The sequence below is a fragment of the Stegostoma tigrinum genome, chromosome 2 (assembly GCF_030684315.1).
Source record: "Stegostoma tigrinum isolate sSteTig4 chromosome 2, sSteTig4.hap1, whole genome shotgun sequence".
Lineage (NCBI taxonomy): Eukaryota > Metazoa > Chordata > Chondrichthyes > Orectolobiformes > Stegostomatidae > Stegostoma > Stegostoma tigrinum.
Window position 1 is genome coordinate 124,612,688 of NC_081355.1, and position 27,947 is coordinate 124,640,634.

At 39.6% G+C, this 27,947-nt stretch overlaps 1 protein-coding gene across 18 annotated transcripts in view; it reads right to left on the reverse strand.

Annotated features, from left to right (window-relative positions):
- mpp7a (MAGUK p55 scaffold protein 7a) overlaps nucleotides 1-27,947 on the reverse strand; it is a 400,728-nt gene that overhangs the window by 58,813 nt on the left and 313,968 nt on the right. For all 18 annotated transcript variants that reach the window (XM_059639113.1, XM_059639088.1, XM_059639095.1 and 15 more), the window contains one exon: nucleotides 9,015-9,185. In XM_059639113.1, coding sequence (XP_059495096.1) covers nucleotides 9,015-9,185 — 171 coding nt within the window. The remainder of the gene's footprint in view (nucleotides 1-9,014; nucleotides 9,186-27,947) is intronic.

Sequence of the window (27,947 nt, forward strand, 5' to 3'; positions counted from 1 at the left end):
TTCATGTGAAAGATGTTGAGAACCATTCGAATTCTGTGCACATAAGCAGATGTCTAGTGTCCTATTAACTTAATCACTGAGAATTTCAGTTCAAATAAAAGCAGGATATCACCGTTGCTGGAAATCTGAAACAGAGGCAAAGAATGCTGGAGAGACTCAGCCGGTCTGGTAGCATCTGAGGAATAGCAACAGAGATAACATTCCTAGTTGAGAATTTCAGGTCAGCTCCCTTCTCTCAGAGTTGGCTAAGCTGCCTGGTCAGGTCCAGGTATTGACATTCATTCTCTTTCAAAGATACGTTTCAAATGTCACCAAAGGTTCCTTTAATTGTCTTAGATATATATAAAACATTCTGCATAAATACTTACTAGATTTTATGCCAATGTCAGTACAGATGGCAATTAAGTGGCACTAAGGTACTGACCTAAAGTTTGGGCCTCAGCTTTTTGTCAAAATTATTTCATTCCAAATTAAAGAGATTCAAGATAACTGAGTGGTATCATAGTTTAAATGCACTGTATTATGTCACTTTTTCACAGTTATCATAAATTCAAAGCCAGTTTCAGAATCCAATTAACCTTTGATTTCCCTAGTTGTCAAAATGCATGATTTAAAAAAAAAATCCACAATAATTTAACATCCTTGTTAAGGGAGCTCAAAGCAATCTGGTGAAGTCAATGTTCAAAAGCTGAGAGTGTTGTAAGAGTATTTCCATACTTTTTGTTCTGGGTGTAAGGCTCAATCTGGCATGTTACTCAATGGCTTGACAAGTTGCCCTAAGTTGTTAGTGTGCGGTTAACTTGTGGCAAGCCAAACAAGAGGATCAATCTGTTTACTTTATGTTAAATTAACCTGCTGTTTTGCACCTAGTATTATAAATCAAACCTGCAGATTCTCAAAACTCTTCAAATGGATGATTAATTGACTGTACAATGATATTTCTGTACAGCATCACTTCAATTCTACAGATTCATTACGAGGATATTTGGAAATTACTTGCTAATTGATTGAACAAGGTAGAATAATGCCTTATTACAACATGAATGAGCCCAGGAAAATTCCAAGGTAGAATTCTTACAAGCAGGGAGTACAAAACTACAAAATCAACCCCTAGCCTTTTCGTAAGGCAACACAGTTGTAAATAGATGCTGCAGGTTAAATCTCCTGCTCTCTTTGGTGGCCAGTGTTGAGGCTAGAAGTGCAGGTAAGTTGGTAAGATGATTGCGTGCCCGAATTATTTCCCATCTAAGACAATGCATCTACTACCATTGAGGCCCTTAAGCAGCCAATTAATGGACTACTTAAGCAGAAGTGAGATTGGACAAAGATAGAAAGGTCCGAAAATTAATTGCTAAAGAACAAGGTCTGATTTTTTTTTGCAACAAGGAATTACATACACTGAAGAGCGCAAAGCTGCAATGGCAAGAAAGTTTATACCATGTTTTATGATCTATGTTGACATTCTGTTCTGGTCTCTGTGATATAGGAAAAATGTTATAAAACTTGAAAGGGTTCAGAAATGATTTACAAGGTTTGGAGGATTTGAGCTATAGAGAGAGGCTGAATAGGTTGAGGCTATTTTCCTTGGAGTGTTGGAGACTGAGAGGTGACCTTATAGAATTTTACAAAATCATGAGGGGCACGGAGAGGGTGGATAGTCAAAGGTTCCACCCCCCTCCAAGGTAAAGGGTCCCAAAACTTGAGGGCATATGTTTAAGGTGAGAGGGGAAAGATTTAAAAGGGGCATACGGAGCAAACTTTTCATGCAGAGGATGGTGCGTGTACGGAATGAACTGCCAGAGGTGGTGGTGGAAGCTGGTACAATTACAACATTTAAAAGGCATCTGGATGGGACTAGATTATTGTAGGATATCTGGTTGGCATGCATGAGTTGGACCGAAGGGTCTGTTTCCGTGTTGTTCACCTCTGACTCTACGAAAATGCTTCTAGGTCACTTCAAATGGAACAAATCATAATGATGTGGTTACAGTATCAACAGAACAAAGTGCATGGGATTGTAGGTAGCATACTGGCATGGTTAGAGAACTGGCTGGCTGACAAAACAAACAGTGGGAATAAACTGGGCTTTTTCTGTGTGGCAGGCAGTGACTAGTGGAGTACCACAGGGACTGGTGCTTGAACCCTAGCTGTTCACAATATATATTAATGATTCAGATGAGAGATCTAAAGCTGGGTGGGTAAACTGTGAGGAGGATGCAGAGACGCTACAAATACATGGCAGATGAATTATAAAGAGGATAAATGGAAGGTTATCTACTTGGGTAGCAAAACAAGCAAAGTACATTTTCTGAAGAGTGAATAATTGGGAGAGGGGGAAGTGCAACAAACCCTGGGTGTCCTTGTGCACTATTCAGTGAAAGCATGCACATGCAGCAGGTGATGAAGCAAGCAATGGTATGTTTGCATTCATAGCAAGAGGATTTGAATACAGGAGCAGGGAAGTCTTGCTGCAATTGCACAGGGCTTCAGTGAGACTGCAGCTGGAGTGCTGTGTGCAGTATGGGTCTCCATTATTGAGGAAGGGTGTGCTCGTTATGGTGGAAGTGCATTATAGGTTTATCAGACTGATTAAAAAAATAGAAATTGCTGATAAAAACTTGAGAGTTTGGCAGCATCTGTGCAGAGAAAGCAGAGTTTATGTTTCAGGTCCAGTGACCCTTCTTCCAGAACAGAATCTCTGAATTCAGCCCTCAGATTTAAATCATATGTATCCTCAAAAACCTCAGCACTCAGGGACACCATTTTTCATTGGGTGTGATATATAAATTGTACTTCAATGGAATACACGTCACAAAATCCAGTCTCATGCTAAATAGTTACTATTTGGAAATAAAGCAGCTGTCTATTGCTGAAGAATATAAATGTAGATATGCAATGAAACATAGCTTCAACGGCATCTTTAATGGGGCTGTAAACTACAATTTGGCAGACACATCACAAGATCTTATGAAATAGGAGCAGGAATAAGCCATTCTGTCCCTTGAGCCTGTATCGTCATTCAATAAAATCGTGGGTCATCTGTTGTAGTCTTCACTCCAATTTCCTGCATATGCCAATAACTGTCAACTCCCTTGTCAATAAATTCTGCCCAATTCAGCCTTGATGTTTTTCAATGACGCAACCACCAGTACTCTCTGAAGAAGAGAACTTCAAAGTCTAATAACCTTCAGAGGTAAAAAAACCTCTTCATCCTAGACTCCAATGGGAGATGCCTTATTTTTAAACTATGCCCTTATTCAAGGTCACGCCACAAGAGGAAACATTCTTTCAACATCTACCCTGTTACACCCCTTCAAAATCTTTTTCTGTTGCCAATAGGTTCCATTCTCATTCTTCGAAACTCCAATCAGTACTGGCCCCACCTGCCTAACCTTGTCTCAAAGGACAACCTCACCCCAGGAACAAGCACAGTAAAACTTCTCTGAACTACTTCCAATGCAATTATAACTTCCTTAAGTGAGGAGGCCAAAACTGTATACAGCACTCCAGATGCACTGTCACGAAGGCCCTATACAGCTGTAATGGCTCTTCTCTATTTTTATACTCCATCCCTTTTTACAATTAAGGCTAACAATCTATTTCTCTACTCAGATCACATAACTCGCAAATCAGTTTTTGTAACTTGGACTAGGACACTCAGATCTCTCTGTAAAATGGATTGCTGCAAACTCTTTCCATTTAAATGATATTCTCTATTTTTGTTCTTCCTGTCAAAGTGGAAAACTTCATAATTTCCCTCAATATTCTACTTTACCAACTTATTGCACACTCACTTAACGTTTGCAGATTCTTTACATCCACATTGTTTAGTTTTCTGTATATTCTTGCATCATCAGCAAAGCACAGTTGGTTGGAGTGTGGCACAGAATAAAGCCAACAGCGCTGGTTCAATCCCCATACTGGCAGCGGCTGGTCATACAGGCCTGCCTCTACTCAGTGCCCCTTGCTTATGGAGTGGTTACCTTCAAGTTCCGCTTGTCTATCTGTAATGGAGAGAAATGCCCTTGGTCCTTTGTGAATTATGGCTCCTTACATTCATGCAGTTCACCCATGTCATAAATGTATTTTCTGAGTAGCTGAGGTCTTGGCACTGGTCCTCCTCTTAGTCTGCCAGCCTAAGAACACCTAACTTATCCCGATGCTCTGCTTCTGCTTTGAAATGTCTGACAAATTGAGGACAATTTAGGTAGCTTTTAAAGTCTTATCCTGAGTTGAAGCCCATTTAGGGCATGGAAATCAACTGTATTGCTATTAGTTGGTATAAAATCTATTGAGAATTACTTGCCTTTTGACTCAAACCAGGTCACACTTCTCTCTTTTAGTCCAATACCTGAAATAACTATAACATCATGCTGAGCCCAGTGTACCATGAATAACATACTCTTGTTTGAGAACTAACAGCAATACAGAGTAAAATATTGAGGGGTAAAATTTTTACTTTGGGCACAATTTTTAATCCTGACCAAAACTGTGTTAGTTTCGATGTATTTTTACTTGATTTTGCTGCTTACTGTCGTTTGCATTGCAAAAGCTAACAGAACCAATGCAATTGGGCAGTGTTTTGCAAACTAGTTGAAAAAAAACTTTCAAATAATATTTTGGTGTAATTTGATGAACACAGCTGAAAATGAGTTTCCACAAACAAAATAAGAAATATCTTCAATACCACCAACGACAAACAATGTGTATTTTGTCCAGTAAAGTTCTGAAGAAGGATAACTAGATTTGAAACGTTAACTCTGTTTTCGATCTAAAGATGTTGCCAGCTCCATTTCTCCAGCAATTTTCATTTTTGTATAAGCATTTTGTACTTGGATTAGACCATTTCTTATTCTACTGTATTTGAAAATTAGCGTAGGAAGAAAAGCCTGGTGCAATAAAATTCCAAGAATATATAAAGCAAATGATTCATTTTGAGCTAAACTGTCAAGCATTTATAGGTTTTGAATGTGTGAAGCAAATCATTTATTACACACTGCAATGTGATACGGCTACAATTATACAGTCAACTTTGTTATGGTAATAATAGGCCACTTCTGGAGAATCATTTGGCACGATTATTTTTCTAATCTTTTGACTTATGCCATCAGTGTACAATATAACAAGCAATTTCAACTACAGACTCTGCCCCTTGCATGCTCTTGTCATTCCAAAACACACAGACAGACATATTTATACTTTTGGGCAGGGTTATCAGAGAGCTTCATCCTTCCAGGCTGCAGAAAAAGGGAGAATGTTTCGATGGATTTTTATACAGCAGAATTCAACCCCTCTTCAGAATAGGCTTCCTTGATGCACAGCAGATGTTGAGAGGAAATACTTAAGAAATTACCAATGGAAAGATGGCTGGCAGCAAAATTTGCATTGTTTCACAATATATTCTCAGGCCTTAGTGATAAAGGTGAATTAGTCTGTATGATTTCTCCCAGCCCCTTACTACCTAAGGAGAGATTTGGCCTTATCAACAATATTGTGGTTGAACAAAACTTAGTTTTAGTTTCAAAATTAAAACCTATCTACGTGTTTCAATAAACCTGTCACACCTTTCACAAAACCACCAAAAAGCACAGCATCTTTCTTTGTTAAGATGTATGTCAAATCAAAAGAGAATTACATGGAAGAGAGAAGTAATTTGACAATAAGCTTTTTCTTTCCATATGTAAAATATGAAAAAAGGCATTCAAATATGTTACATGGGAGGAGGTGCCTTTACGGGCTGCATGCACATGGACTCTTCACCTACTCTACACAAACAATAACAGCTGAAATTCTTCAAAAAGTTCAGAATAACTCCAAGAGATTCCAGCAGAACAGACAGCTAGGGCCTGCGATGATGCCAATTCAGAGGCATCCTGAGCCTAAAACAGTCAGTACCTGTTACAGATTTTTCCGCATGGGTTTTTTGGTTCCAGCACTTCTTGATCAACATATTATTCAGACTGGTCTTAAATTCCAATGTGCACATGATCTGCATGCCTGATATTCTCCCAGTTGAATATTACTGAAACAACTTCACAGCATTGCAGTAGAAGAGCGCACAAATCCAAATAATCATTCTTTGGACCCAAATAAAGCTGAGATTTGCTGTTTTTGGAAAGAAGTCACTCCCACAGAACAAGTGTCCTTACAATTTTGTCATGTAGTATTAATGAGTCTAATAACCTTGTATGGTAAAAATGTTTTTGTACAAATACCCAAGACATCACAGAATCTTTGGCTCTTGCTGGCTGAGAGCATGGAGGCAGGGAGAGCATTTAATTGAACGGAAATGGTCTTGTACGCAAAGCCTGTCATCTTTCCACCTCCACCAGAGATAATTTTTTGATCTTTCCAGCCTGAATTAAGGCTTGTAAGTGGATGATGGATGATAGTTAAAGAACTTCATCCTGCAGCCACTGGTATTAACACAACTTCAGACAAGACTGTTGCCATGTGGTATGCACCAGCTGGTCAGCTCCAGGACTGTTCCTCAATCATAGAACTTAGAGTCTGACTGAGCGGCTGGATATCAGGAGGGGGAGGCTGATGAAAATCATGCCCTGCCTTTGCTTTTAACACCATGTGACCCTACTCTGGGAAGCCCTCCCAAACATCACTTCACTGTGGCTGGGTTCCAACACCCATCCCTCTATCTCCATGAGCCCATCTTGTGAAACCCCTTTGGTTGTGAGTATTATTTTTAGATTTTCAAAATAAACCACACAGTCGTCCCATGAGAATTGAACTGGTCGCCAAACAGAAGACAGAGAATCAGGTTGAAGGGAGTCACTGAGATTGGCAAAAGGTGGGATGCAGTGTTCCACAAGGATTGATGTTGGGATTACTGTTGTTTGCCATTTAGACCAGACATAGACTCAGGAACTGGAAGTACAATTTCTAAAATTGCGGTTGACATGAAATTGGGGTTAATATAAAAAGGAAGATCTTGACAAAATATAAGGCAACTTAATTAATTTGCTGAATGCATCTTTAAATGGCAAATGGATTCTAAAATAGATAAGACTGGGATGATGAGGGCCTGAACGGAGTTGTAGAGCAAAGAACTATCGTGACACAGTTTCACAAGTCCATTTTACAAGGAAAATCTGAGGTGAAAGCAGAAAGCTATTAAGCATAATATATTAATAACTTTGCATGTGGAAAGTGTATTACCGCAGCAAAGCTTGCGGATAATACTAAAACAAATGGGAAGGCATATGGTGAGTATGACACAGAGTCTGCAGAGAGAAATGGACAGGTTAAGCAAGCAGGCAAAAACTTGGAAGGTTAGGATGTAATGCAGGAAGATGTGAGGTTATCCACTTTGGCAGGAAGAATCAGAAGCTGTTTATTATTTAAATAGAGAAAGCTACAGAACAGAGGGATTTGGGGGTCCTCATCCAACATCACAGAAGAAGCTAACATCCATGTTCAGCAGATATTAGGGAAGACAAGTGGAATGCTAGCCTTTGTTAAAAGAAATTCAAAGGCGGTTTTACTGAAATAATACAAGGCATTAGGCAGACCTCAGCTGGAACAGGTTGAATTGTTTTGGGCCCTTATCTAAGGAAAGATAAACTGGCTTTGGAGGGAGTCCAGAGAAGATTCACTCGACTGACACCAACTATGCAGTGACTGCTTTATGAGAAGAGTTGAGTAGTTTGGGCTAATACTTAATGAAATTTGGAAGAACAAGAGACAACATTATTGAAACATACAAGATTCTTCAGGATGTGATACGGCAGACGTGGAACAGTTACTTCCCTTGTGGAATGTCTAGGACCAGACAGCATAATCTTAGAATAAGGGGTTATTAAAATGGGATGAAGAGGAATTTCATCTCTCAGAGGGAGACGGTCTGTGGAATGTCTTTCCACAGAAGGCTGTTGAGGCTGGATCATTAAGTTTATTCAAGACCAGGATAGAAAGATTTCTAATCATTAAGAGAAGTAAGGGCTATGTGGAATAAGCAGGAATGAATAGTTGAGGGTGATCAGATCAGCCATGATCTCACTGAAATGTGGAGCAGGCTCAATGGGCTGAATGGCCTACTTTTGCTGCTATGTCTCACGGTCGGAAAAGTCATGTTAAACTTTTAGGACTGGAAGGCCATGATCACTATAGTATATCAACCATATAGAAGTATTAGAGAAGGTGCAAATAAAAATGTATTAAGGTAAAACCAGAATTGAGAGGTCATAAAAGAGATTAATAGGCCAAGAATCTTTCCTCTAGAAGGGACGAGGCTGAGAGGTGGCCTGAAGCATCTCAAAAGGTAGATAAAGAAAAGATGTTTAAATTTATAGTGAATTCAAAAAACTGGGAGGTATAAATTTACAGCAGTAACTTATAAATATAGTTGGGAAATTTAAAAAAAAATAAAAATTACTTTATTGAAGGAAGGTTTCACAAATTTGATTTGTGCTCAGAAATTTGAGGGGTAACATAATGAAGTTGCTTAAAATGATGAATAGACTTGATAAGGTAGAAAGAGAGGCGTACTTTCTTCTGATAGGGTAATGCAGGACAAATTGACAATCTTAAAACCAGAGTGCAGCCACTGAACACTGAAAACAAGAAGCACTTGCTCGCATAAAGGGTAAAACAAGGCTGCCAATGTTGAGCTAATTTTGATTGGGTAAGAACATCAAGGTGCACATTGTAAAGACAGATAAATCAGACGGGTCAGAGGTACATATCCAAGGATGCTGCTTTTCTTAACTATGGGTAATACTCCAGTTGTAGTGCAGGAATTAGCCCAAGGCCTGAAAAGCTGTTGCATGGAAGTATGTCTCAAAAAAAAACTTTAAACAGTTATTTAGACATCCAAGGGAAAACATTCCAGGGAGTTATTGACAGTCTTGAGAAGACTGATTGTAAAACAGTGCAAAAATTTGCATGGTATTTCTCAAAACAAATTTCTAATAAAACTGCTCACTTTACTTTGTTAACTAATCAATACAAGATTATCAAACCTGTGACAAAATAAAGGACCAGATAAAAATGGCACCTACCAACAAGAACTACCAGTCTGTACTTTTCATCAGGTTGATGCTGGTAAGATACAACCTCTTCATATGTTGGTACATCTGCTGTGTCATATTGTTCACTTCTTTTACTTTCGTACATGGATTTATTAGTCTTTCTATCTTTTCTGCTCAGTCGAAAACTTCTTCTGAGACCAGCTGCAAAGAATTAAGAACTGTTATTACAGTGAATCAGTGTAATGCTAAATTAATAGCATTACGGCACAAAACAAAGAAAAAAAAATCAATATTATTGTTAAAGCCACTGAGTGTAATCTTATTTTCTCTGGAATTAATGCTGAAAATACAATGCTTGTGGAACAATTTCTCTTTAATAAAGGGCAGCAGAAATATACAGAACTTAAAAACAAATTCATACACATTTTAATGTATATCAAATGACGCTACCAACTGAAATGAAGCAGTTAGCAAACTGAGATTCACTTCATACATTTTAGGTTGAACTTAAACAAAACTGTTAAAACTAAAATCTAGAAAAAAGAAATCAATATGGAGTCATTTACAGATTTAATGACCTGGAAGTCATTGACAGTCTTGAGAAGGCTGATCATAAACAGACTTTAAATGCATATTATGATCATAATCTGACAGAAAGATTGCAAAATCCACATAATCAGTTCATCTTCAGTTGAGTCACAGACATTGCTATATTTTACACGTCCAGAGATAAGCTGGAGAGTAGGAGAATGCATACATAAGGCTTTGTGGTATGATAGTTAAACACTTGCAAGCTACATGTGATACTTTATTCCCCATGCTGTAATAAACTGTGAATCGATAAAAATTTGAACAGGAGACACAAATGGTCCACATTTTTGTGCAATATTTTTAATTAGAAGAGAAATATTTGATAATTCAGTTCTTTTACTTCTTTCACATATTGCAACACTCTTGTGTAGATGGCCTACTATATCTGTTTGGCAATACAGCTTCTCAGCGAAGGAATATGCAAAAGCAACTTGAGTACCCTCCAAATACCTAGCTCTTCTTGTGGACAGGACCTTGGCATTTGCAGTGAACATACAACTAAGATAAAAGAACTCATGTCCGAGTGAACTTACTTGAACAAAATAAACAGTCCTCAATAGTATCAATGAATCAATGGACAAGCATATGGACGTACATGGAACAGTGTAGGTTAGATGGGCTTCAAATCGGTATGACAGGTCGGCACAACATCGAGGGCCAAAGGGTCTGTACTGTGCTGTAACGTTCTATGTAATTAGCAGTTTTGGTAATGCAAAGCAATTACTAGAAACTGTGGCATTTTAAGTTGACATATTAGCCAGCTTTGAATGTTGGTTGAAAACCACCCTTACTGAAAGCTGAACGTCTCTTCAATTCATTGTCTGAACTACTGCTAAGTTCAATGAATCTTGAACACATGCTGCTTAGTACAATTTTGGCACGAAGCAAGAAAACACCCAGCAAAACCAATAAATGGTGGAGTGGGAATGGACTGGCATCAATCAGAAGTTCAAGGTAAGGCACGTGGTCAAGGCAAGAGTAAACACAATTCAACATGATTGTTATTACAGTGACTTAGAATCTGTAATGCAAACACTGGATGGCTGAAACATGAATATTTTGCATTCTCTAGACTGCATATGCCATACATTAATTAGAACAAAAGTTCTCTTAAAACAAATGTGCAACGAGATATGCAAGTTTTCATATGTAATTACAGAATCACATAATCTTTACATTTTGCAGCATTCCCTAAAATGTGCACATTTAATGCAAATTGTTTAATCTGCCAAAGTAATAATGTTGATATACCATATACATTTGATACTTGGTGTTACAAAAACCCCTAAACTAACTAAATTACAATCACAACAAACTATATAGAAACATGATTCAGACAGAGATACAAAATAATAAATAGGGAACAGTGGCTCGCACTGCAGCTTCACAGGGCCAGGGACCCAGATTCAATTCCACCCTTGGGTAGCTGTCTGTGTGAAGTTTGCACATTCTCCCCGAGTCTGCATGGGTTTCATTCGGATGCTCTGGTTTCCTTCCACAGTCCAAAGATGTGCAGGTTAGGTGAATTGGCCATACTAAATTGCCAACAGTGTCTAAGTATCTGCAGGCCAGGGGGGCTAGCCATGGGAAATATAGGGTTACAGGGATAGGGTGGGGAGGATGGGTCTGGGTGGGATGCTCTTCAGAGAGCTGGCGTGGAATTGATGGGCTGAATGGCCTGCTTCCACAATGTAGGGATTCTATGGATTCCATAAACACTTCTGTTTAATGAAACACAGGCAAAAGTATATAACCTGAGTAGCTACTAGCACAAGTTACAGATCTCGCTTAGAGTTCTCGGAAAGTCACAAAGCCAAAGCGTTCTGGATTCAATTTTAGCAATTCAACAATTAGTGATGAACACGAAAGTAGCACTAGTGTGGGACACTTCCTACTTAATTTCATGGCACGAGTACTTAAGCAGCAATAAACAGAAGTCAAAGAATATTGTGCTGAAGTTTAAGCTGCTCTTGGAATGTTCCAAAATTATGCAAAATAGACCAAATGAGGATTTTAGTTTGAGTCAAGATCAAAATGAGTGAGGAAATAACTTCACATACAATGACTTTTAAATAAAAACTACTAAAAATAAAGGATTAGTTAAACGGGCAATGCAGAAACTAAATCTAATTTATGAGAAAAGATAAATGGCAATAAATGTGATGAGTCAAATGCATATGTCAATCTGATCAAGAAAAGAATGTTAGCTTGAACAGGATCTGTAGCTGGACTTAATAATTACAGGTTCAAGTCAGAACCCATCACCCAACAGAAGAATCAGGAATGGCATGCACACATCACTCGTTAGGTGATACCTTCTATTGACAATTATTGGGAATTAGCAAGTGCTCAAAATATTCTGTGAAAGTTGATACAAACATATTTTAGGCTCAAGTTCAATTTTAGTCACAAAGGCAATTAAATTAGCACTCGTTGAAGGCAGATATTAAAAACTGATTCCTAAGTTATGCCACATTTATAATTAACTGAATTAACTAGAAACAGACTAATGTCCAGGAATAATCTGGTAGACAATTTTAAGAATGAAGTGTCTTCACCTGTAGCATCATGATCTAAATTTGGCTCAGACAGACAGGTCTGAGGTTACTGCATTTGACAATCAATAAAGATATTAGTGAAATAAGTCTGGAAAGCTTCAAACCAAGTCTCAAAACGAATATAAATCCACAGCACAAATTAGTCTTAATTTGGAAAATCCATTTAGAGTACAGGAAATGGAAACAGCACAATATCATCAAAGGGTGATTTTTTTTTCTGATGGTATGAAGCACTTGATTACTAATAGATTATAACTCCAAATTGCATTCAATCTATTCCTGGCACGAGTTTGCTGCTCAAAATTTGATTGATGAGTTAAATTGGAACAATTTCTTTATTGCTATTGTCTATCATCATGATAAGCTCACAACTGTTCTGTTGAAATGTAGCAATTATGTACTGACATCATATAGTTAGTTCAGCATATTACTGTAAACAGCTCGGAAACTATGGAGAAATTAAAGAAAATTTGAACAACATTTCTACTTCAGATGACACTAAATGGTTCGAGGTTGAAATCTGTCAGGCATTTATGCTTCACTTTGTCCTTTGCTTTACCAAATGTGGTGGCTGAAAAAAATTGGGTGTAGAGGATATCAAGTGTTTATGGTCCTGACAAGTGAAAGCCTGGCCAACAATAATGGTACAATTACACTTGACGCTGCTGAGGAGACATGAAATCAGAGGATCAGAGCTTATTGTGGGACTGGAGATATTAAGGGAGAAGGGGAAAGATAGCAGTAGAATTTGAAAACAAGTTTGAGAATATTAACATTAAGGCAGTGTTTAACCAGGGAAGCAAATAGATGGGTGATTGGTTTGCTAAGGGCCATTCACCTATGACAGATACAAAAATATCACCAAAAACATGGGTACATTGATGGAATAGTGATGGAAAGTATGTTTCAAGGAGGAATACTGAATCAACAGTGCAGAAATTAACATCTCAAGAGGAAAAAAAAATATGATAAAGTAGAGTCAGCATGGTTCTAAGAAGGGGAAATCAGAAAGGTGAAACAGTGGATGTAACATATTTGGATTTTCAGAAGACATTTGATAATGAGCCTCTCATTAGGCTACTGAAGAAGGTGGCAGTCCATGGTGTCGTAGGTAGTATAGTAGTAATGGATAGAGGATCAGCTGACTAATGGAAGACCAAATTGGGATGGGATGGGATGGGATGGGAGTCAAGTTCAGGATGGGGGTCAAATTCAGAATGGCAACTTGTGGAGTGACATAGAGATCTGTGTTGGGGCCACAATTAATTGGAATCTGTGTTAATGATCTGGTTAAGGAAATTCAATGCTCTGTAGTCAAGCTTGCAGTTGACACACAAGTGAGTAGAAAGCAAATGATGACAAGACACAAAAACTCTGCAGAGGGATAAAGACAGGTAAACTAAGTGGGCAAAAACTTGCAAGATGTATTATAACGTGGGAAGATGTGAGATTATGCACTTTGACAGCAAGAACAGAGGAGTTGAATGTTTTTTAAGTGAATGGAGATTGAAAAACGCCACAGCACAGAGAGATTTGGAAATCTTCATACAAAAAAATCTCAAAACACTCGCATACACGTTCATGGGAACGTAACTGGAACATTTGCCTTTATTTCCAACTATAAAAACAGTTGGTAAAATTAACCAAAACGTTAGTCAGACCACAGCTAGAATACTGTGAACAGTTTTGGGCTCCATGGAGGCAGTCCAAAAAGGGTTCAATGGAGTTGATACTGTGTATGGAAGGACTGTGTTGTGAGAAAAGGTTGAACAGTTTGGGCCTGTGCTTATCAGAATTAAGAGGTGAGCTTATCAGGACATCCAAACTTTTTCAGAAACTTGGCAGGGTAGATGCGGAAAGGTTGTTTCTCCTTGTGGGATAGTCTAAGATAGAGAGCATAATTTCAGAATGAAGAACAGCATGGTGGCTCTGTAGTCAGCACTGCTGCATCACATCACCAGGGACTCAGGTTCGATTCCAGCCTCGGGTTACTGTCTGTGTGGAGGTTGCACATTCACACTGTGTCAGCATGGGTTTTCCTCAGACTGCTCTGGTTTTCTCTTGCAGTCCAAAGATGTGCAAGTTCACTGGATTGGCTGTGCTAAATTACCCTGTAGGTTTCAGGGATGTATAGGTTAGATGTGTTAGCAATGGGAAATGCAGGGTTACAGGGGTAGTGCAGGGGAATAGGTTTGGGTGGAAATGGACTGGTTAGGTTGAACGACCTGTTTCCACATTGTAGGATTTCTTTGGATTCAATTAAGATAGAGATGAGGAGGAATTTCATCTCTTAGAGGGCAGCGAGCTTTACCACAGAGACCTTTTATGGACTTATGAAACTATTTGTCACCAGTGACATTCTGTATAGGCCTCTGATTTTAAGCTCAGAAAGAATAGTTTGTGGAAAGAGTAGGGCTTTTTGTTGTGCTGCTGTAGCCACTATGTGTGTTGGTTGAGCTTTATGATTTGGCTGGTCTTTCCCTGCCACTTAACTTCGTACTTTCCTACTTCAATCTCGACAACACAAACAATGTAACCAGCAGTACACATGTAGCATTTGACAGACTTTTTTATTCACTTCTGCAACTTAGAAACAGTTGATCAATCCAACAAACTTGCTTTCTAAGAGTTTCTTGTAAAAGGCATATATTCTCATCTACAGTAATTAATATTTGTTAAACTTAAAGCGTCCTGTTAGCCATCCAGATTTATTTTTCTTGGTTCAAGTATTTGCAAGGTTTGCTGGTATTATCTGCATGCTTTTCATATACAATTAGACTTTACACTTTACAACCAAAAAAATTTTGAGTGTGACCAGCTGGCAAAAAAAAAAGCAGCAATCAGACATGCATAGTAATTGCACTCAGTTGGGATACAAGGAAGAAATTAACCTGTAATGTTGAAGGAAGGAAGGCTTGGTTGACAGTGATTACTATATGAAAAAGAAATCTTTATTTGTGTTCATTGACTGTAACAGTGTAGTTTAGTAACATCTGTATTACATTCAAGCCATACAATCAATTGGATGGTTACTTATAACTATTTGATTGGATATGCAAATATAATTAAAATCAGATGTGTAAATTTTCCTGCTGCAAAATTTCCTGCTGCCAGGTTGAATAGGTGCCGGTACTAAGTTAATCGACATGCTCCACTCTTCCTCAAAACAGAAAATAAGCAAATCAAAGCACAAAGAATTTAACTATTGGAAATTAAATAATGTTCATGTTGTTCTAAATTTGATCTTGGTTGAAACAGTTGTTCTGCGAAAGACAAGTCATAAAACATGGGTATGCAAGAGCAAAGGACTAAAGTTGTTTTCGTAGCGCCATAGAATGATCTTAATTTCCTCTTGATCACCAAACCGCCTTAAAATATTCACTTTCATTCTGCAGGCTCCTGATGCCTCAATTAAACAGCATGTTGTTGCAACATTAGAGACTCCCTTTCCTCAACATTTATCTATATAAAATTTAAGTAGAAGTGTTACAATATCAAACTATACAAGACGATTCCTCATAAGTTCATTATGGGCATATTGGTGGTACATCACAAATAAATAAATGCATAAATAAATGAATGAGAGTTTGGAAACACATTTCTTCAGCATCACATTAATGTACTGTTGATTAAGGAAACCAATTGATAACACAAGTAATTATTTAATGCACTGAAATAAGATTAATGAAACAAACACTGAATTTTCAATCACAGATCAGACTTTGTATTACAATGTTTTCTTTGTAAGTTCTCACTGGGCTGCACAGGCGCTACTGAAAACGATTGGTAAATATTTATTTTCAAGTGTGACATTTTTAAATGAAGCTAATTTCATTTGGAGTTATAATTCCCAGAGTTCATCAATCCCAATTATCTTCTTCCCACAAAGCACCTTAAAGTACATTGAGGTCCAGAGGAAAAAGCTAATATGAAAAGCAGCCCTATATAGGTAAGCTACATTCCTGACTTTTGTTCATCAAGACAAAGACAGCTTACATGAAATATAATAATTTTGTATTAATTTAAAATAGGACACATGTGGATGCGATGGCTTGGTGGTATTATTGCTGGACCGTTAATCCAGAGACCCAGATAATGTTGCAGAGACCCGGGTTCGAATCCCGCCACTGCAGATGGTGGAATTTGAATTCAATAAATATGTGGAATTAAGAATTCCAATGATGACCATGAATCCATTGCTGATTGTCAGGAAAAAAAACCCATCTGGTTGACTAATGTCCTTTCAGGAAGGAAACTACCATCCTTATCTAGTCTGGTCTACATGTGACTCCAGATCCACAGCAATGTAGTTGACTCTTAGCTGCCCTCTGGACAATTAGGGATGGGCAATAAATGTTGCCTAACCAGCAACGCCCTCATCCCATCATTGAATAAACAAGAAGTTACAAATATAAGAAACGCAGCAGTCAATTTCCCTACAAGCTCTCTCACAAACACTCTTTGATAGTAACCAGATAACCTACTTTAGTGCTGTTCACTTTGATACAAATATTGGCAAAGATGCTGGAAATAAGTGTCCTGTTCTCTGTCAATACATTATTCTCTCAGTACTGAACTTGAGTGTTCACATATATGTTTGTACTCAAGTGGGATTCAAACTTAGACCATTTTAATGCAGAAGGAGAGGCAATGTCCTAGTGGTATTGTCGCTGGACTGTTAATCTGGAGACCTGGATAATATTCTGGTACCGGATTGGAGTCCTGCCATTGCAGATGGTGGAATTTGAACTCAGTAAATTTATTCAAAAATATGTGCAATTAAGAATCTAATGATGATCATGGATCCATCGTCCATTGTTGCGAAAACCCACCTAGTTCACTAATGCCCCTTAGGAAGGAAAGTGACATCCTTACCTGGTCTGGCCTACACGTGACGCCATTCCCACAGGAATGTGGTTGACTCTGAACTGCCCTCAGGCAATTGGGGATGGACAATAAATGCTGCCCAGACAGTGACACCCTCATCCCATGAATGAATAAAGAAAAACATAAGTGATAATGCTACCCTGATTCAAGTTGGCACTAAAACATTTACAACTGTGTTTCATAGCATGAAATCATAAATGAATCATGACATAGTGGACAACAGTCACTATGTTTAAATTAATGAAACATCTTTGCAAACCACCATCCATGTAAAAATTTCTGCATTTGTGTCATGGTACAGATTACTGGCCATAATTTTTCAGCTCCACCTGAGAGATTTCAAACATGCAATCTAAGAGCTTGATGAGAATCTTAAAAAAAGGTTAAAAACACATTTCTACAGATAAATAAAAATATATCTACTTTATAGATCTTCACAGGTTAATATGGTTTTGAAATAATTAACAACGGAGGTTTGAGTCCAAAATGTTATTGTGAGAATGCAAGTGAAACTGATAAGGTGACTTGTTAATTGTTTAAATGTGAGAGCTTTCCTCCATAAATTCTAATACCCAAATTTTGCATGCTAGAAGGCTAAGAACACTTACCATTATAAGGGAATAAATGGGACTGCAAGTTGCAGGCATGCACAGTTAAACATGGAAACTTGATATCGGTTTGCATTGCTTCTCCATATGGGTTGAAGAACTGGTAGCTCATTGAAATGGCTCTAACATACATTGCAGCATGAAGTGGATAGATTAAACCAGGGGATACTCAATAAAAATAGCAAAAACAGTTATGGACAATGCATTCTGGTTTAGGTGAATTTTTAATTGACTACAGAGTCTTTATTGCCATCAATTTATTGTTGGAAATTTAAAATAAAAGTCTTTACTAGCTATTTTTTCTGTACCTTACCACTATCATGCTTCTTGTACATGATTTTACAATATTTAAATATTCTAATTCATACTTTCTGGTTTGGACTCTTCAATGTGAATTTTGCTAAAGACAAATAACCAATCCATTTTACTGAAATGGTTCTGAATCAAATTTTATTTCCATATGTGGTACCGAACATTTTTGCATGAACTGATAGGAAATGAGGGTGGGTTCCAAGTTGCAATTCCATGGTTCGTGAATGTAGTTGCACATGTTAAATTGCAGCTCCCTCAGGTTGATCTGATTCTCATTGGCGAGATACTAATAGGACAAGGTCTAAAGCTACTGAAGTAGGTAAACGTCTGGCACAACATCGTGGATCAAAAGGCCCGTACTGCTCTATGTTCTATGAAGTACTTTGCAAAGGTGAAGTTTTTGGATATAGTCGTACAGCATTAAGAAAGAAAAGCTGCACTTCAGGAGAGGTAAAGATGCCCTTTAGGATTGTTAACAGTATTCAAAAATGCACATAAAAGTGCAAAAACACATTAGAATTACAATAGTGCTGTAAAATACTGTCAAAGGGGAGCCATCAAGGCATTTAAAACTGCTGCCTTTATGTATTAGAAGTCTGGAGAGATGAAAGAAAGTACTTCAGTCTGTTGGCGTATTGCAGGATTAGGAATGAATGAATGATTTCACAACCTACCTGTATCACTGTGAAATGCCTGCATCTCAAAATTTGACAGATGCAAGTGGTTTAAACACTTGAAATTATGAATGTTTGTTTTTGTAAGGAACAAAATAAAGTAAAAATCATTCACTCCATTTAAATCAGGGTGTTCGGTTGAAAAATGATGAATTCTTCAATAGCTACTTGAGAACTTTATCACATTTCAGCATAGACTTTCAGATCCACCCAAGGTGGATACTGGCTGAATTGGTATGGTAGTTGTAAAGGTGGTAATGGGGTGCACAGGTAACACCAGGTTGACATATGGGCTATAAAAGGTTGTGGGGGTGGGGGAGGGTGCTGTGGCAGGCCAGTGGTGGCACAGAGGTTTTAAAACAATGGGACTGGAAAGAAGACCATCAGCTGCCAGACAGGTATGAGGAGCCATCGGGGTGTGGGTGGAGAGGAATAACTTGGCATGCCGTCCAAGGTGAGATGAGTCTTAGTGGGAGGAGCACAGGTTGACATGAAGGGTATGAGAAGCCATAGGGTTGGGTAAAGGGACAAGGCTCAGCACGGTGGATAGTTGGGAATGAGTAAGGGGTATAAGTGGCCTGGGAAGTGAGAGAGGGCAGAGGATTTTTAACAAAAGAAAATGAAGTACTGAAATACAAATACTGAAATGCACCTAGTCCACTTCTATACCTGGCAACCTCTTCACTGTTTTTAGAGTCACCTACCAACACTCCTGTTTTTACTTCCTCCCACCACCACCGTTCATGCCCACCCTCCAGAACAAAAACTAAAATTCGCGATCAGGTTTTTGGAGCTGGGAATCTTCCTGATTCTGTTTGGAACAAACTTGGAGTGTTTGCATATGCGCTGTCTAAAATAGGGGCCAGCTCCTCAATACACTACCATCTCAAGATACTTTCCCAGGGCTGTGTAGAGAGGCAGACAATCAATCCATTCAATTAAAGTCCCAGTTTGGGGGCATTTTGCAGCAGTTCCAGTATTTTACTGATGTTGGAATTCACAACCTGGACTGTGAATCAGCCTATGGAAGGGTTTCTCCTCCAGCAAAAAGATGGTCAGATTGTTTTTCTCAGTTCGGGTCTCTGATTAGGTTTGCAACAATGGGTACCTGCCTGCCATTGCTAATACGTTGATGACCACGTAAACGGCTTGTCAACTGGGAAACGTCTTGAAGGTTGTGCCAGAGGTAATCTGATGATGAGAGAGAGCTTGGACCTCCTTCATCTCTCCAACAGGATTCATCAATGTGATCGTTTCAGAAGATGTTGTTTGCCCTGATCTCTCTCAGCACTGAGGTTCTGCAAAGCTGCACTGGGCTATGCACCCAATAATAAGAAGTTGCTGCTCAAAAGTCTGAGGGCAGCTTTATTGTAATTCCTCTGCAAGTAGCCACAGTATTTGGGTCATTTGTTCATCAGTTGGATTTCTACCTTAATCATTGTTTCCCTTGCAATTTTTTTTCTGAGATTGAATTGTCAGATACATCAAATTAAACTTTGGAGCTGACGAAGATTATTGGATGATTACTGCACTTCTAACTTAGTACCAAGTCCATCGCGCTAATGTACCCCTTTGACTTTAGTTAAAATGACAAAACATTGTAATTTATATATAGAAGATAAAATACATTTAAGGTGCTTCACAAAACCAAGCATTAAAATCCATTGCAAGATATCATTGTACCCTGTTTTGACAAAAATAATTTAACTACTGGATGTTACTGGATAGAAAATATGTTCTGAAACTCAGCAGGTAATTACATTCTATACTGAAACTAAAGAATGATCAAAGTAAAGACACGGTTGTTTTCAGCATAAGGGATCCTGCAGTGACTCCATTTCTACTAAGAGAAGAGCACCTTACTCTCACGAAAGCAACAAACATGTGCAGAAGTGCTGAGCTTGTAAATCAGTACCTGCAGCACATTCACGACAGAACAGATCAGTCTTGCACTATCCTGGTAGATGTCAAGACCCAAAAGGACCAAATAATCACAAACCAAGGGCAGAATGCATTCACTGTAGAAGAAATCATGCAAAGGAGAATAAGGGGTGTCTGGTATGAAGAAAGCAGTGTTTGCACTGTGTGATGCTGAATCATTTTGTGCACAATTATTTGGCTAGAGGGAAGCACAAGAAAATGATACCAATGGATACCGGAAAGATATCAGCTGAATATTCTGGATGAATAACTCCACACGATATAATAGTTTGGTTCAGTCAAGTTAATGGTACTTGATTTGCGACGAGCATTAGCTGAAGGCACAAGTCTTTGATCTTTCACAAGCTGCTGTTGGGTAGAGTAACTAATATAACATTGGAGATATTGAACTGAATTAGCCCTTATTGTCATATATACTCAAATGAGCGCAGTGAAATGTGTGATGATAAAATGTGAGGCTGGATGAACACAGCAGGCCAAGCAGCATCTCAGGAGCACAAAAGCTGACGTTTCGGGCCTAGACCCTTCATCAGAGAGGGGGATGGGGGGAGGGAACTGGAATAAATAGGGAGAGAGGGGGAGGCGGACCGAAGATGGAGAGCAAAGAAGATAGGTGGAGAGGGTGTAGGTGGGGAGGTAGGGAGGGGATAGGTCAGTCCAGGGAAGACGGACAGGTCAAGGAGGTGGGATGAGGTTAGTAGGTAGCTGGGGGTGCGGCTGGGGGTGGGAGGAAGGGATGGGTGAGAGGAAGAACCGGTTAGGGAGGCAGAGACAGGTTGGACTGGTTTTGGGATGCAGTGGGTGGGGGGGAAGAGCTGGGCTGGTTGTGTGGTGCAGTGGGGGGAGGGGATGAACTGGGCTGGTTTGGGGATGCAGTGGGGGAAGGGGAGATTTTGAAACTGGTGAAGTCCACATTGATACCATATGGCTGCAGGGTTCCCAGGCGGAATATGAGTTGCTGTTCCTGCAACCCTCGGGTGGCATCATTGTGGCAGTGCAGGAGGCCCATGATGGACATGTCATCAAGAGAATGGGAGGGGGAGTGGAAATGGTTTGCGACTGGGAGGTGCAGTTGTTTGTTGCGAACTGAGCGGAGGTGTTCTGCAAAGCGGTCCCCAAGCCTCCGCTTGGTTTCCCCAATGTAGAGAAAGCCGCACCGGGTACAGTGGATGCAGTATACCACATTGGCAGATGTGCAGGTGAACCTCTGCTTAATGTGGAATGTCATCTTGGGGCCTGGGATGGGGGTGAGGGAGGAGGTGTGGGGACAAGTGTAGCATTTCCTGCGGTTGCAGGGGAAGGTGCCGGGTGTGGTGGGGTTGGAGGGCAGTGTGGAGCGAACAAGGGAGTCACGGAGAGAGTGGTCTCTCCGGAAAGCAGACAGGGGTGGGGATGGAAAAATGTCTTGGGTGGTGGGGTCGGATTGTAAATGGCGGAAGTGTCGGAGGATAATGCGTTGTATCCGGAGGTTGGTAGGGTGGTGTGTGAGAACGAGGGGGATCCTCTTGGGGCGGTTGTGGCGGGGGCGGGGTGTGAGGGATGTGTCGCGGGAAATGCGGGAGACGCGGTCAAGGGCGTTCTCAATCACCGTGGGGGGGAAGTTGCGGTCCTTAAAGAACTTGGACATCTGGGATGTGCGGGAGTGGAATGTCTTATCGTGGGAGCAGATGCGGCGGAGGCGGAGGAATTGGGAATAACCCTGCAGCCATATGGTATCAATGTGGACTTCACCAGTTTCAAAATCTCCCCTTCCCCCACTGCATCCCTAAACCAGCCCAGTTCATCCCCTCCCCCCACTGCACCACACAACCAGCCCAGCTCTTCCCCCCCACCCACTGCATCCCAAAACCAGTCCAACCTGTCTCTGCCTCCCTAACCGGTTCTTCCTCTCACCCATCCCTTCCTCCCACCCCCAGCCGCACCCCCAGCTACCTACTAACCTCATCCCACCTCCTTGACCTGTCCATCTTCCCTGGACTGACCTATCCCCTCCCTACCTCCCCACCTACACCCTCTCCACCTATCTTCTTTGCTCTCCATCTTCGGTCCGCCTCCCCCTCTCTCCCTATTTATTCCAGTTCCCTCCCCCCATCCCCCTCTCTGATGAAGGGTCTAGGCCCGAAACGTCAGCTTTTGTGCTCCTGAGATGCTGCTTGGCCTGCTGTGTTCATCCAGCCTCACATTTTATCATCTTGGAATCTCCAGCATCTGCAGTTCCCATTATCTCTGAGCAGTGAAATGTGTGTAATGTTTCGCTTTGGCGCCATATTATGTACAGTGTACATGTCGTTCTGCTTTAATGCATGTTTCGTTAATGCGAATTGGCTGTTAACGTGATGAAGAAATAATGGATGATATTCAGATAACATGAACTTTCTGCTGTACGGGAATAGCAATTTTCTATGGCAATTTCCCTATCACACGGTTTTCTATCGGGCAACTTTCTATAGTGTGAGATCACACAGGAACGCAACTACTGCATTATAGGAGAACTACCTGTACCTAGGTACAGAATACCTAAGGATGTGTTGATAACAAAGCGTGGAGCTGGATGAACACAGCAGGCCAAGCAGCATCTCAGGAGCACAAAAGCTGACGTTTCAGGCCTAGATCCTTCATCACTCTCTGATGAAGGGTCGAGGGTCGAAACGTCAGCTTTTGTGCTCCTGAAATGCTGCTTGGCCTGCTGTGTTCATCCAGCTTCACAATTTGTTATCTTGGATTCTCCAGCATCTGCAGTTCCCATTATCACCTAAGGATGTGTTATCGACTTGAAAGAATCATAAATAAAAGTTCACAAATAAAGAATAAGGTACTCACCGACACTCACTGCATTATAATCATACGAACCCTAGCCTCTTAAACTCAACATCCCATCTCCCTTAACCCTTTCACTGCCAGTCAAGCTTGTCTTGAAACCTGTGACATAGCCTTATATTCTGAGATTGCCTATAGGCACCCGAATGCTTACTACTCAAAATGGCTGCTGCTAGGACTGTAGACCTGCTGATCAATTAAATGGACACATCTTGAAATAATTAAGGCTGTTCCCAGCGTAACAGTGCTGGTGGCAACTGTGTTTTGTGTAGATGGGCTATCAAAAAGTAATGAGGTGGAGAGGGTTGGGGGGGGGGGGGTAGGTTGGTGTGAAAGGAGGGACAGGAAGGATGAAGGTGGGGCAAGGAAACATAAAGGGGCACAAACAGATGAGAGGGCTCAAAGGAGTACTGAGCGATGAAGTGATGAAGAAGAATGTTGAAGGAGGGTTTATATTGATCTGTGGAATTGGATGAGAGTCTCTGCAGATGGAAGACAGCCTATTAATTTGGCTAGTTCACATCTCCCTACTTCCATCTCAACCTCAAATCTACTTTCAACTCCAGATTGCACATATCTTCCATGGATGAAAATCTGACAAGCCAGTGCTGCCAGGCCAGAGAATGGATCACAATATTGGGCAAACTTTTGATTCCTATCTCACTGATTAAAATCCAGTCCCCAGTGCAGGAAGCATACCAAAATAAACATTATCTTAATGATAAGCATACCGCCTTCCATTCAGCAATATCCCACAAGAAAAACTGTCACACCAACTTAAAACCCAATGTTAAAACAAACATCTTCATGAAATGTGTACCATTATATCCAAATCTTCACATCCATGTTATATGCCAAATTTATGCACATAGATCCATGGTGCACTACTTCTCTTATGTGCCTGCAAACAAATTTAGCTTTTAAAATCCTTCCAGTTCTCATACAATGTTGATCTAAAAACTTTGATAAAACAAGATCAGTTAGACAAAGCATCTACATTGTATGGAATATTATGGGGATGTACGTAATCTAACTTGGAATTTTAATGTGCTTATCTTTTGCTAAACACATGTACTGCTGCTCCTGGGACAGATTATGAGAGCTGTAATGGCTTTTGCCAATATTGTTAAGACTTCCATGAGCACAGAGTGTAGAAGTGAATCCCACTGAGTATCACCATCTTCCTCCTCCCATTTACAGGAAGTGATTATATTTCTATACTAAAACAGACATAATTTGTACATGCAAAATAATTTTAAATCTTCATGGCATTATAAAGCAAAACACATTTTAAAAAACTGAAAAACACTTAGGATAGATACAATTTGCATCAACAGATGTTGTCTGATCTGCAGAATATTTATCAGCATCTGCTGTACTTATTTCAGATTTCTAGCATCCACAATAATTTGCTTCCTGGTGTCAAATGTCACCTAGGAAATTTCTAAATGCACCTGGGTTATATTACATGGCGGTGTCTGGTCAGCACTGATGAGTTGGACTGAAGGGTCTGTTTCCATGCTGTATGGTTCCATATGAGATAATGGTGCAGCAACAACAAAGCCAACTTAAACACGAGGTATTATGCCCTCCCTTGCCTTTGACATCACAGATCAGCAACATCATATATAATTGGAAATTCAGGTCACATTTGATTCCACCGATTTGCACTTGAGTTGGTTGATAATTTTTCACTTGAAAGATCAACTTCAGTCACACAGTACACAACCGCAAGAAGCTGGGAGTTCAGTACAACTGCATATGCTTACAATTCATTGCTGTAAATAAAGGTTATCATACTGGTGAATTTGAACTTTTATTGCCAGTATTTGACATCTGGACTCATATGACATGCTGATGTTTGGTGGAAATATTAAATTTAAACATAAATTGAGAAACTTAGCTACAATTCACAAAACAAATTTTAACACTCGAACTAAACGTAAAGATGAGTCAAACAATCTAACATTTTGATGCATAACAGTAGAAAAAGAAACAGAAAATAAAGAAAAGACAAAGGACTAGCATGCGCTGTATCTATTTGCTCACCTATATAGAATCCACTGACAAGGTCACCATATTCAGCATCTTCTGGAGAAAGGATACAACCACAATGAACAAAGACCAGGAAAATAAGCAGAAAGGTTAGAAGCTAAGCCACAATCGCAGATACAATGTATGCCATTACAGTAAACTGGCTCCCATTAACCAAGCTCTACATTGTCTTGCATCTCCAAGTTTTCATCTTACAACGGAATGTCTTTCTGACTGCTTGTAAATTCTTGCAAAAATATTTGCAAATACTGTTTCAAAGAGGAAGGAAAAAGAGCAGAAGTATGTCATAACATTTCAAATAATATGAAAATGAGTTTTGTTAAAAAAAACTTACTTAACATACACAATTTTGATTTCTGAATTTCACACTCAAACAAAATATCCTACTTAAAGCATATATTGGCCTTTTTATTGAAAACATTTCACTGTCAACCCCCCTTTTTTTTATTTGTTCCTGGGATGTAAGAATTGTGGCCTGGGCCAGTATTTATTGCCCTGGAGAAGTGGTGATCTGCCTTCTTGAACCACTGCAATCCATGTGGTAAAGGGACAGGGAGGAAGTTTGAGGATTTTGACTCAGCAACAGTAAAGGAACATGACATATTTCCAAGCCGTGTCTTGGAGGTGAACTTAAAAGATAATGGTCTTCTTATATATCTGTGCTCTTAATCTTCTTCATGATGCAAATTGTAGGTTTGGAAGATGCTGTCAAAGGAGGATTGGTGAGTTATTGCAATGCATTTCAGAGATGGTACACTCTGTTGCCAACGGTGTTGATGGGAGTGAATGTTGAAGGTGGTAGTCGCAGTGGCAATCAAGTGGGTTGCTTTTCCTGGATGGAGTTGAACTACTTTAGTGTTGCTGAAGTGGCACTCATTCAGGCAAGTGGACAGTGTTCCATCACAGTCCTGATAAAGGATAGAACTGGGGAGTCAAATCGCTGCAGAATTCCTAGTGTCTGAACTCCTCTTGTAGCTCTTGTTGTCTTTTCACATCCACATTATCTTTTTTAAGGGCTACAATCATTCACAGAGCCACAGGCTATTTTTTGATTCAGAATTCTAAGACACAATCAAGGTTATTGTTACAATGTAACATGTTTTCACAAACGACTTCCATCATAAATCTGATCAGAGATAATGGGAACTGCAGATGCTGAAGAATCCAAGATAACAAAGTGTGGAACTGGATGAACACAGCAGGCCAAGCAGCATCTAAGGAGCACAAAAGCTGACGTTTCGGACCTAGACCCTCCCGAAACATCAGCTTTTGTGCTCCTAAGATGTTGCTTGGCATGCTGTGTTCATCCAGTTCCACACTTTTGTTATCTCAGATTCTTCAGTATCTGCAAAGTGTGGAACTGGATGAACACAGCAGGCCAAGCAGCATCTTAGGAGCACAAAAGCTGATCTTTCGGGAGGGTCTAAGTCCGAAACGTCAGCTTTTGTGCTCCTAAGATTCTGCTTGGCCTGCTGTATTCATCCAGCTCCACACTTTGTTAACTCCATCATAAATGCTCCTGACTTTTAATAGACAGCACAGCCTCTATGCCACGGAACATAAACAAATTATCCAACATATTTTGCTGTTCAAGATTTTGTAACATACTATTAAAAACTACATAAGGCCAGTGCTCACGCTGGTTATTGCTAAGTGTGTACAGCCTGTATATGCATCTTATAAACATATGAAATAAGCACACACATAGGCCATTCAGCCCCTCAAGCCTAATCTGCTGTTCAATTAAGATCAGGGCTGATCTATTTGTGTTTCATTTCAATAATTTTACCTTCAATAACCTTTCATTCCCTTGTCTATAAAGAATTTATCTTCCCAACCTTTAAAATATTCAATGACTAAGTTTCCACTAACTTCTGAGACAAAGAACTTGAAGCTGTACAACCTTTTGCGAAGAACTTTTTCTCACTTCTAACTTTTAAACAATGGCCTCTAGTTGTGGTCTGGTCTACAAAGCCATTCAAGACCCTCTTTTATTCAATCAAGTCATTCCTCACTCCTAAAACTTTCAGTGGAAATAAGCCCAACCTCTCTTCAGAAGACAATCCATTCCTTCCAGGTATTAACCTAGTAACCCTCCTTTGAACCAACTTAAATATGGAAACCAAAGCTGTACATAGTATTTGAGATGCAATTTCACCAATACCCTGTATGACTGAGGCAAAATGCTCTTGTTTTTATTTTCAATTCCGCTCATAATAAAAGATATCCTCCTACTAGCCTCTTGATTACATACTGTAACTTTCTGTGCCTCATACTCTAGAGCATCCAAATCCTTCAATATCACAATTCCAGAGTCATTCTCCACTTATGCAATTTTTAAAAAATTATTCCCGCTGAAGTGTGCAACTTCACATTTTCCCACATTTTACTCTACCTGTCAGATTTTTTCCCATTCACTCAACCTATATATAACTGCTTTGCATAAAGCAGGAGGGGTAGGGTGGAACCAAGCATTTGTAAAGTACAAAGTGTGTTTGAGAAAACTGCTTTAAATTCTTC